At 43.8% G+C, this 12,500-nt stretch overlaps 1 protein-coding gene across 3 annotated transcripts in view; it reads right to left on the minus strand.

The window, feature by feature from the left end:
• Positions 1–12,500, minus strand: part of pde10a (phosphodiesterase 10A) — a 206,434-nt gene that overhangs the window by 42,325 nt on the left and 151,609 nt on the right. For all 3 annotated transcript variants that reach the window (XM_063191522.1, XM_063191519.1, XM_063191521.1), the window contains exons 8-10: positions 10,211–10,261; positions 6,274–6,332; positions 630–681 (exon numbers count right to left, since the gene is read on the minus strand). In XM_063191522.1, coding sequence (XP_063047592.1) covers positions 630–681; positions 6,274–6,332; positions 10,211–10,261 — 162 coding nt within the window. The remainder of the gene's footprint in view (positions 1–629; positions 682–6,273; positions 6,333–10,210; positions 10,262–12,500) is intronic.

Below are 12,500 nucleotides of genomic sequence, written 5' to 3' on the forward strand. Positions count from 1 at the left end.
TGCTTCGTTTCGTGAGTACAGACCATATTTGTGCTACTGCAGAAGTTTGGTGTCATGACATGTTATTTTTGTGGGGAAAGTTTGGAGACGGTGCCCAGTATCCATATGCGCTTGAGTCAAGCTAACCGGAATAAACATCGAATAACACGGCAACTCTGTTGATGTAAGCCTGTGGCAGAAAACACTTCGGGTGTAAAGGTGGATGGGTGTCACGGTTCAAATGGCATTAGGGTGATTCTACTCCGAACCATCGCTTTAAGTTCAAATGATGCCAATTCAACTCTTTAAGTGTTGAATGAGCACTGCAGAATTTACTGTGTACTATGATACTGTCTTTTCCCCCTTCTTGTCTCATGTGAAGAACAGAGACAGATGGGGGACTGTGCGGGTAGATATGAACCAGTTCACTGAACACACACACGCACGCACGCACGCACGCACGCACGCACGCACGCACGCACACACACACACACACACATACACACACACACACACACACACACGCACACACACACACACACACACACACACACACACACACACACACACACATTAGCATTACTTTCATACGTGTCAACAGACAGGCAAGATGTCAGTAATAACTGGAGCTGGAAGGGACGCATACTCACCATAATATGTTCAAGTAGAGAATCTATTGCCACAATGTTGTCGAAGTACGTTCTAGCAGAGATAAGCAAATAAGGGGAAGAGAGGCGAAGGGAAGCCATAGAGTCAATTCACTTGTGTGCAGAACAAACACACACATGGATATGCACGCACACACGCACGCATGCACGTACATACGTATGCACGTACACACACACACACACACAAACACACACACACACACACACACACACACACACACACACACACACACACACACACACACACACACACACACACACACACACACACACACACACACACACAACAGAACCTCATACACACATATGGCCTTCCATATGCTTTTGTATATGTGTTTGTGTGTGCGTATACCTATATGCATTGGTTGTGTGGGTGTGCGCCTATAGTCTCTTCTATATTTTCGTGTGTGTGTGTGTGTGTGTGTGTGTGTGTGTGTGTGTGTGTGTGTGTGTGTGTGTGTGTGTGTGTGTGTGTGTGTGTGTGTGTGTGTGTGTGTGTGTGCATGTGTGCGTGCGCATCATTTAATCTGCAGACATGGGAAGCCATGTCGGCGCCCCTAGGCCAGTGCTGAGGAACAGTAGAAGGAGAAGATGACCACAGAAACATCATCCCATTTCCATCCGCCCACTGCTCTCAGATCAGTTTGCTTTTACTTTGATTACATTACATTACACTTACTGTAGCAAGCGCTTCCATCCAAAGTGATTTAAAAGGTTATTCAGCTACAGTGTATTGGTTACAGTCGCAGGACTTAGCTTCCTTGCTCAAGGGCTCTTCAGCCACGGATGAGGTTTAAGGTAAGAGCCCACCCATGCTCTTACTAGTGGTATTGGTACAGCATTTAATCCTGCAACTTTTCCAATTCTCCAAAGACTACCTCTCTATTCCATTACAATACACTTAGCTTCCAAGTTATTTACAGTTCAGGCCAGTTCCGTTTATTTAGCCACAGTGTATTGGTTACAGTCCCTGGAGTTAGCTGCCTTGCTCGAGAGCATTTCAGGTTTGACGTGGACAAGGGTGAAGGAGAAGGTGTGGGTTTGGCTCGAAAAGTGGTGTGGACATTCTCGGCTGAAAACCCCCCTTACGACAATCGCTGGAACGTTACCCCCTAGGACCATCGCAAGCGATTGTCGGGAAAGATTTCCTCGTCGTGAGCGACGTTCTAAGATAGAACTTTGGCAGCTCAAAGAGTCGCCGATCGCAAATCGTAGAAATCAAACAGTGTTTGATATTTGCGACTGGAAATAGAACGTCGGGCATTGTCTCGGTGGCTGCGAGCAGCGACAAGATTGACAGTTGCAATTCTCTTCTAGTGTGCGGTGCACCCCGACGCCAAAATCGGACACACAATCGCTAGTCGTGTAGTTTGAGCCTGGCTTTAGTGGATGCTTTTATCAAAAGGGCCTGACACTTTCCAATCCTAAGACTACCTCCCTAACCATTGGGCCACTGCTGCTAGAGTAAAAAAAAAATCTGTGTTAATTCAACACTTAGAGTGTCGATAGAACATCGGGGCAGCTGTGGCCTAGTGGTTATGGAGATGGCCTTAAGATCAGAGGTTTGAAGGTTCGAATCCCATCTGTCCACTCCCTACCTCACTCCATGGCTGAAGTGCCCTTGAGCAAGGCACCTAACCTCATACTTCTCCAGGGACTGTAACCGAAACCCTGTAAATAACGGTATGTCGCTTTGGATAAAAGCATCAGGTAAGTGTAATATAATGTAATCTAGTTTTAATTTGGTCCTGGAGAATTCTCTGCGTGCTGGCTTTACTTTACTGTGCACATTACAATCCCCAGCTGTTACAGGAAAAACGATCTGGACAGATCATAAACACACTTACATTTTAACCATTTGTTACTCAGACTAATTAAAAACAACAAACACGTGCACATCTGCAGCAGAAACAGAAAGGAGCTGGTTTGTTTATTTTAGAGGAATGTCATGGTTACCATGGTCACTGCCTCCTTGTTAATTGGCCTATCAGAGCGCTGCGTACTGTAGAGTTGTTGCTACTCCCTGCTGCTGGTGTGTGACTTCATACAGACACAGACACACAGACACAGACACACGCACGCACGCACACGCACACGCACACGCACACGCGCACACACACACACACTAACACACACACAAACACACACGCACACATGCATGCACGCACACACACATACACACAAACACACACTGAGGAAACCCTGAGTCTGTGCTTGAAAGCCATTCAGCAGATCAAGGCAGGACTGGGCTGGGCCTCTGTGGGCCAGTCTATAAGAAAAACACAGCAGCACAGACCCCCAAGAACTTGCATAGGTTTGACAGGAATGTTGACAATTTATGGTAATTCACTGAAATGTTACTAAATAACTTATTCTCGTTAAAGGGCACAATGTTAGCCTGGGAACTCCCATACTGCCTTTAGTTCTACACAATCGTTTCGATCTGATCTCACTTGTGATTAGGTCTGGTGTTAACCAGGCAAGCACAATGTAGGATTATGTAGTTTTCGCCTGCGGCATGCCTGTCTCAAAATCTACACCGTCATGAAAATAAATGCTGTTTAACTAAGCTTGCTGTGAGAATGTTTTTCATCACAGAATGCCAGTAGTTGATACAAATGTTTATCCGGCGGTATGTAAAGCTTATGAGAAGTGTTTCCCACGACACTCGTTCGGGTCGCTCTGTCAGAGGGTTGCAGGTTCGAATCCCACCCGCATCTCTCTTTACACCTCCATCCATGGCTGAAGTGCCCTTGAGCAAGGCACCTAACCTCACATGAAGAGTTCAGATGCAAAACCCCCTAACTCCATTTCTGAAGACCTGCACTTCTATATTTTTAGAGAACCCCATTGTTGGTTTGGTTTACATTCATGTACTTGATAATACACGTAAATAGTTATATTACATAAATAAAATAAGAAAATATGCAATTTTGACAGCTTTGTATTAAATAAAAATGAATTAAGATTATTTTCTGAAAAGGCACTTAGGGGGTTTTGCATCTGAACTCTTCACATGTAACCAATACTGTCATGGTCAAGGGCATGTCGAATAGACAACACAATACAAAAAACTTGGGGAACAGGTGAGAAGCCCTGAGAGAGGCGGGTCTCGCATGCGGGGCGATTGAGGCTGGCAATGGAGCTAGTTCACTCTGGGGATCAGAGATTGGCTTTGGGCCAGTGAAAATGCACATGGACCATCAGAGCCGGTGCTAAGGTTTTGGAGGCCCTAAACATAAATGGTCAGGAGGCCCCCCCTCATAATTAGATAATAGCAATAAGGATCATGATAATAATCATAATAATAGTAGGCTATAAGAAAATAGCCCCCACAACCATGAAGAGGAGAGGAAAGGAGAGCATTTGGAGAGAGCTCAGGGCTTGGGCTTGTCCATCAAGAAGACGTCAGTGCTTGCATTTGCCCTGTGGCTCAGAAGGTGTGTTGGATTCAAGGATTTAAGAATGTATTGTCATTGTCAAAAAGGCAATGAAATTGTGTTTGGGGTACAATACTTAGTAGCAGCAGGTTTTCAAGTAAAGTGGTTGCCCTTACTACGCATCCATACAGTAGAGGATCATGCTCACTGGCACGTTAACGGCATACATCTTTAGTGTAGGAAAGTCTAGCGTAGGTTGTGGCTATTAATATATTTACATTCATAGTTTGATATGTTTTCATAGTTTGTCTTAATTCTTACCTCTTATATGATTTTTGGTGTATTGTGTATGTTGTTTATATATGATTTTATATGTGTAATTGTTTGTTTTTACTCGACATCATTGTAAAGGAGGGCTGGGCCCTCAATGATTCTTCGAGTTTAAATAAATGAAATGAAATTTACATATACCCTGTAATAACTGTAGTGACTTTGGATAAAAGAGTCAGCTGAGAGTAATGTTATGTAATGTAATGTGATGTTATGCTACAGCTGCTGGTGTAGAGACTGCAGGCCTCAGTGAACAGATGGGATTAGCGGGAAACTCCATGTAAGTGATTTATGCACGCTGCAAAATGTACTGTGAGGGAGGGAAGAGCACCTGTAATTTCCTCTCCTTCATCACAACTAATGGTGATGGTGTATGGCAGTGGTTCTTAACCTGGGGTGCGGGCACTCCCTGGGGGTGCGCCAGAGAATTTTGTTTGTTGTTTGTGTTGAGGTTGTGACCAAAATTCTGCTTCCAAACATAATTAGGCCAAATCAAGACCAAATTAAAAATGTTTTTTGGTCCCCATATAAAGTCATTAAAGTATTGATTAATGTCTAAAGCTAGAATTATTGTAATTAATCACTCAAATATTTTTTTAGCGGGTATACACGCGTATACGCTTAGGTTGGGGGTGCGCTGCTTGTCTTGGGCACAGGTTAGGGGGTGTTTCAAGAAAAAAAGGTTAAGAACCACTGGTGTATGGGACGGGAAGGTGGGGGTATGACACAGCTGCTGTTGCGCAGGGGAGACAGACATATGACTGGGTGTCTGTCTGTTTGTCTGTGTCTGTCTGTGTGTGTCTGTAATTACTTGTAGGCTTACCAGATGTGCCGCCGCAGTGTTTCTGTTACTCAGTGAGATTAAAGGCTACGGTGCACACACACGTATGCACGCACGCACGCACGCACACACATTACAGACACACACACACACACACACACACACGCACGCACGCTAATAAACACACACGCATGCATGCATGCTCGCACACATGAATGCACGCACGCACACACGCATGTGCACAAACACGCACACATACACACACGCGCGCGCGCGCGCGCGCGCACACACACACACACACACACACACACACACACACACACACACACACACACACACACACACACACACACACACACACACACACACACAAACACTCGCACACACACACAAACACGCACACACGCACACACACACACACGAGGCTCTAGAACACTCGTTGCGCCTGCCATGTTTCACCACAATGTGACGGCATGCCACAGATGTTTATGACTAAATTGTAAGTTTATATCTTTTGGAATTAAACAAAGATTTTGTATGTGTATATCTGCTCTAAGGACAGTGTGTGTATTTATTGTGTTTCTAACAACAAAAGCATTTGCCTGTTTTCATGCAATCAACATCGCAAACACTCAACCTCCTATGAACCAGGGCTTGACATTTTTTTTCCACCCACCGGCCACTGTGGCTAGTGGTTTTCCTGAGTCACTAGCCATTCAGGTATTCCACTAGCCACCGATTTTATATTGGGTTTTTTTCTTTATCATGATAGTATGACATCTAACCTCAGAAGATGAAGTGCTAAAGCAAGATGAGTGTATAGCTTTCTACATAGAAGTATATCAAGCAAATAGAAACTGAGTTACTGAACTTTTTCTTGAACTTGAATACAAACAATTGATACAGAAAGAGTACAGACTTTGATGCATATGTCATACCAAGGAATATGCTGCCAGCTAAACTGGCTAGTGACACTGAAACACTGAAAGTATTACTAGCCACAGCCATGTTTTACCAGCATTTGGCCGGTTGGCCGGTGCCAGTGCCAAGCCCTGCTATGAATCAGCCCATGTGCATAACACATGCACCCCCCCCCCCCCCCCACACACACACACACACACACACAGACTCTTACTTTGACACGTCTAGGAGGAAGTCATTGAGCTCTGTCTGTTTGGCAAGGCCTCTGCAAACCTGTAGAAAAAAGTTAAAAAAAAACAATATTAACATAACATTAAAGCAGTGTTTCTCAACAGGGGTGCCGGGGCGCCGTGGAAATGTGGCTGATCAACAAAATTATGTAATATAATCAGGGCTCTAAATTAACACACGCCAACACGCCAAACAGGGGTGAAAATTCATTTTGGCTAGTAGAAAAAAATACCTACCCGCCAATTTGGCTAGTAGTTCCCGAGTACAGTAAATTATGAACGTAAACAGCTGCTCTGACGAACGTTAGACGGCGAGATTTCCTACATTACCCATGGACACTAGCGTCACGACGTAGCCTCCCACAGTGGGCTTTCCAGTGCAGCGAGCGGCAACTCCATGCTGTTGCGCGCGCCAGGATTGAAAACATTCTGTCAGCTAAGCTGCGCTCACACTATTCTGACAGGCAGCTCTCCTCCTATGCTCTCGTCGCTTTCTCTACAACCTTTTTAACGTCACTACTGCTATATGAACATTGCTGTAACAGGCTGCATTTTTGAAGCAGCGAGGCCCTGGCCGTTTCAATAACAGGAGTTACGCAGATTATGCATAGAGCTACTTCTGTTCTGTAGACTTATGTTTTGTGCGAGTGATGAGAATGTGGCGGGGGTTAGCGCAAGGTTCTGTGCGTTGGTGTAACCGTAATAATAGTGACGTTAAAAAATGAGTGGCTGTGGAACGAAATAGCGACAAGGGCAGAGGAGGAGAGCTGACTGTCAGAGTAGTGTGACCGTAGCTGTCAGTTCAGTTGTCTTCTGAAATGTTCCGAGTCCTGGCGCAACTAAGTTGGAAAGCCCACGCCATCGGAAAGAAAAAAAAGCAACCAACGACGAAGCTGTCGAAGTAACAACGGAAGCGAATATTCCCGAGATAATATTTACTTTCAGTTAAACTAGGCTTCTTGTCATTTTGTTGCGCATGGTAGAGAAGAGCTCCTCCTCTCTCCTCTGATCTCTTCTCCTTCCTTGGGGAATGCGTAGGCCTATGTGAGGTTTTGCTGTGTGCTTGGTTACTGTAGGCCTATGTTAAAGGTCTGTTATGTGAGTGGCTTGTGTGATGTGATTCAGCTGTTTTCAGAGGAATTGAACAAAAACTAATCAAATTGATTATGCCTAAGTAATGAAAGTAAAAAATAAAGCAGAAGTTAAAAAATAATGAAAAAAATATATAGCCTGTAATATGCTTATTATGTAGGCATATAGTAGCTTATGCAGGCCTATGGTGTATCTGTGTTGTAGAAATAGTTGAACAAAATGACCATAATTTAAAAAAAAAACTAGCCTAAAGCATAGTTTATTTTGGCGAGAGAATAAAATGGCTTGTTGAACTTCTGTTTGGCTGGTAAGAAAAAATGTCCACTAGCCAAATTGGCTGGTGGTGGAAAAAGTTAATTTAGAGCCCTGAATATAATACATATTTGTCTAATTGATAAGTTAATGTTAGTCAGTGGAATCTTTCATCTGCCATTTACGCACAATAAAGTAAATATATGTCGCCCCAGTCAGCTGTAACTTCGAACGTAGGTCTTGTGACATCTCCAAATGTGTTACTTTTCTAAGCTTGTGTGGTATCGGATGCAATGCCATGTTGCGGCTTGTTGGTTTGGGGTGCCTTGCAATTTTTAATGAATTGAAAGGGTGCCTCGCCTAAAAAAAGGTTGAGAAACACTGCATTAAAGTACTGTGCATAAAATCAATCCTAAAACCAGTGACTTTTTGTACCAAGGGAATATGAGTTGCTCGACACCTTTAATTTCCCTCTGGGATTAATAAAGTTACTTTACAATAATGTTCTACATGGGAATGCAAAAAAACATGATGTTTTTTTAATTGCCTCCCCTTTATCTGTGATGCAACATTTGGACTACTGTACAACGAACCCTTGAGGCCTTCCATGTGCATTCAACTCCCGGCAGCCCTTGGGGGAGAAAGAGGCCCAAGTGTGGCACACACACGCACACACGCACACACGTACACACGCACACACACACATACACACACACACAGACACGTACGCACACATGCACACATGCGCACACACACACACACACACACACACACACACACACACACACACACACACACACACACACACACACACACACACACACACACGTTCTATTCCTTTCCTCATAAGAGCGGTGGATATAAACTATTCAAAATACTATCTAAAGCTTGATGGAAAGCTAGTTTCCCATCCCATGTCAACATGTCCCGGATCTGAAACCAAACACAACGTACAAGCTTTTGTTTGTCTAACAGTAAGAATCGCCCTCCCTCTCCGTTCTGTAGTCTGGATCCCAAACTCAGGTGAAGATTTCAGCCAGGGTTTCCATGCTGTCCTTCACATTGAAATGAGCACCCAAGGCAGCGTGGGAATTCCCAGGCTAGTTAGCAGCAGGGCCCCCATAGGGGGTAGCCTTGTCCCGGGACAGCAGGGGCCCCAGGCTCCCTCATTTGCTGGTGGCTGCGGTGCTCAGACAAGGTAATTGGGCCCCAAGAGAGGTGCGTGCATTTGAGACACAAGGCTGTGTGTGTGTATGTGTGTGTGTGTGTGTGTGTGTGTGTGTGTGTGTGTGTCTCTCTCTCTCTCTCTCTCTCTCCATCTCTCTCTCTCTGCCCTGTCTCTCTCTCTCTCTCTCTCTCTCTCTCTCTCTCTCTCTCTCCCAATGTGTGTGTGTGTGTGTGTGTGTGTGTGTGTGTGTGTGTGCACACGAGCGCGTGTATGTATGTATCTTTGTCTGTGTCCGTGTATGTGTGTGTGTGTTTGTGTGAGCATATGCAGAGAGAGAGTATTGTGCAACGGCCCGAAGCACAGCACACGCCAGAGACACAACTGGGGCTTCAGGACATCAAAACATGTGTGCATCCATGTGCACCAGGATGTGTGTGTGTGTGTGTGTGTGTGTGTGTGTGTGTGTGTGTGTGTGTGTGTGTGTGTGTGTGTGTGTGTGTGTGTGTGTGTGTGTGTGTGTGTGTGTGCGCGTGTGTGAGTGAGTGAGTGTGTGTGTGCGTCTGTGGATGCGTGTGTGCATGTGTGTATGGGTGCGAGCATGTATGGGAGTAAAAACACCATAGCAATGCTTGCATAAGCCACAGTGTTTGTCTGTTGCAAACAAAGTTTGACTTAATTGAAACTCAGAGGAAAAGCAACACTGGGGAGGAAGGAACTAATAAAGCTGAGAATGCTCCCAGATCATTGACATGTGGGCTAGACCCAACAGAAGATAACATATATGTATCTACAAAAATGTTTTAACTCATTAGGACACGGTGTTATACATTTGCTGTTACCAAAATGGCAATGGCCAAGTTGTTGTGCATTACTGAAGGTTGTGTGTTTATGTCATAGTAGTGTAGCACTATGATAGTTAACTTTTCAATGACTATTACAGTGCTCCACTGGTGGAACAACGTGAATTGTGGGGCTACAAAGATCAAGGCGCATGCTCTGCTGCGATGGCATCCCTGTGGTGAGAACGAATTTCCCCTTGGGGACAATAAAGACTATCTATCTCACTTACAGGAAATAATACATGTACGCAACTCTGTCCTACGCTCTCAAATATGGTTGTGTCATTAAATATTTGGGCACATTTGAGCAGTGCTGCGGACATACTATGTTTTTTTCCTTTGAGGAAGCAACAAATCACAATAAAAGTAAAGGCTGAATGAAAGAATGACTGAATGAACAAAATAAAGAATGAATAATAAAGCAAATTAAAGAATGGATGAATGGACGAATGAATGAATGAATGAATGAATGAATGAATGAATGAATCAATGAATCAATGAATCAATGAATCAATGATTGAGTGAATGATTGATTCATTGAATAAATGGCCACTGAATGTACCAACTCACCTGTACTTGGTGAATAGCTACCGAAGCCCACGCTAAATTAGCTGTTGCAACCTAGAGAGAGAAATCACACACACAGACATGGATACAGACACATACACACAAATTAGCTGTAGAAGAAAACAGTGTATCTGTCTGAACCCCGCTTAAGAGGACTGATACATAGTTTTAATGTCAAGTAAAAAATACCTCTTTACACGTCATGTTTGCTCAATGTGTGTATGTGCGTGCGTGCGTATGTGCGTGCGTATGTGTGTGTGTGTGTGTGTGTGTGTGTGTGTGTGTGTGTGTGTGTGTGTGTGTGTGTGTGTGTGTGTGTGTCTGTGTGTGTGTGTGTGTGTGTGTCTGTGTGTGCATGTGTGTCTCCCGTCCCCAGTGTGTGTGTGTGTGTGTGTGTGTGTGTGTGTGTATGTATGCCAGTGTGTGTGTGTGTGTGTCAGTGTTAATTTTGTCAACCACGACGATGACGAAAATATTTTGTCAACGCCCCTTTTTCCCTTGACGATGACGAGACGATGACGCACTAAAAATTGCCTCAAGCAAATCAAAATATGACGAAAATAAAAAAATATTTTCGTCAAGGAGACTAAGACGAGACGAAATTTACAAGCCATGGACGAATGGACATTAAAAATATATAATTATTTATAATTAATTTGTAATTTGTAATTGTAATATAGGCCTAAGTGTCTTGAACTTCATAGGTGATTGCGCGCTCACGCTGTGTTGCCTCGCTTGTAGGCCCTATCTGCTGGCAGCCAATGGCGCGGCTCAGTCAGTAGTTCTGTAGCCTAGTAGTTCAGTGAGTCCATTTAAGTTGAGTTTAGGTCCTAAAACATTCCCAGAGAAAGAGAAAAAATAGCCGACGTTGAGGGAAGTGTTCATTTTGAAACATGTTCAACAACCCTCTTATCCATGACGAAGACATGTGTTTCTGCAGTAGGTAATGACAGTCGCGCCAATCCTATACTGTCATTCTAAACCTCCTCGAGCTTCCACTATTCTCCTTTTCACTTAGGCTGTCTTAGCCCGGCGTTCGTTGTCTGTTCTTTTTTTGTAATGTTTGCTATATTTGTTGTTTAACCATATGAGTAGGCAGCAAGCAAATCATGAAGGTCGGATTTGTGAATTTATTTAAATCAGTCACCGCGGGAGCGCGCGCCAGCAGGGGGAAAGTTGGCCTGTCTAAAGTAACAGAGGCACGGCTACTGTAGGAAAAGAATAATGGATGGGCGATCGCTAAGGAGTTTTAAACTGTTGAGATTTGAAACTTGTTCTCGTCGAGAGCAACGCTAAAAGACCCAAGGAAGTCGACAGCATTTTCGTGCGTCTTCAGCGTCTTCCTAAGTTCCAAAAACTCTTTCCAGGTCATGCTTATCGAGCCTCGACACCCCCGACAAACAAAACAGCATTAGTGTTTAAATATTTGTATGTGCGTGTCCTTTCTATCGTCCAGTCTGCATACCCCTGCCTAACTATTTTTCCTGGGACTTTTGCAGGGCATACGAAGTGTGCTCGCGCAATCTATTTAAGCCTATTCCACACATGCCGCACGAGTCATTACCGTTCTCTGCTCGCATTGCCAATTGAAAACAAAAACCGCTAACTTGCATAGTCTAACATCAGCAGTATTTTATCTGACTCGTGGTCATCGGGAAGCCACTATCAGGGAGACTTCTTGAACTTCATGCAGACTTGGGATGTCTGGTCTTCCCACTGCCGGCAATCTGCAGGCTTTAAGTCCCGCGGTCAGGTGAAGAAGAGCATGTAGCTTCCTCCGTGATCAAACTCAAAATGAAATATAATATGCAGCAGCTTCTAATGCACGAGAGAGAGAGAGAGAGAGAGAGAGAGAGAGCGCGCGCAGCCTGCACCTGGATGTGTGTGTGTGTGTGTGTGTGATGCTCTTTTGCTCTATGATGTTGAAATTACTGATTTGGGTTTTGGTGGAAAATGACCAAGTAACAAGGTGAATATTTGCTGCAATAGGCAATATTAGTAATACTTTGTGAAATAACAATAGCCATTGTAGGTTATTTATTTTACACAATATTGACTAAAATGACTAAAAATTGAAATGTTGACTAAAATTTGAAATGTTGACTAAAATGACTAAAATTTGACTATGACTAAAATTGATTTTCGTCATTTTGACTAAGACTAAGACTAAATTGGGAAGGCAATGACTAAAATATGACTAAGACTCAAATTGACTTTCTTCATTGTGACTAAGACTAAGACTAAATAAAAAAAAGCTGACGAAATTAACACTGGTGTGTGTGTGTGTGTACCT

This window comes from Engraulis encrasicolus, chromosome 24 (assembly GCF_034702125.1).
Source record: "Engraulis encrasicolus isolate BLACKSEA-1 chromosome 24, IST_EnEncr_1.0, whole genome shotgun sequence".
NCBI lineage: Eukaryota > Metazoa > Chordata > Actinopteri > Clupeiformes > Engraulidae > Engraulis > Engraulis encrasicolus.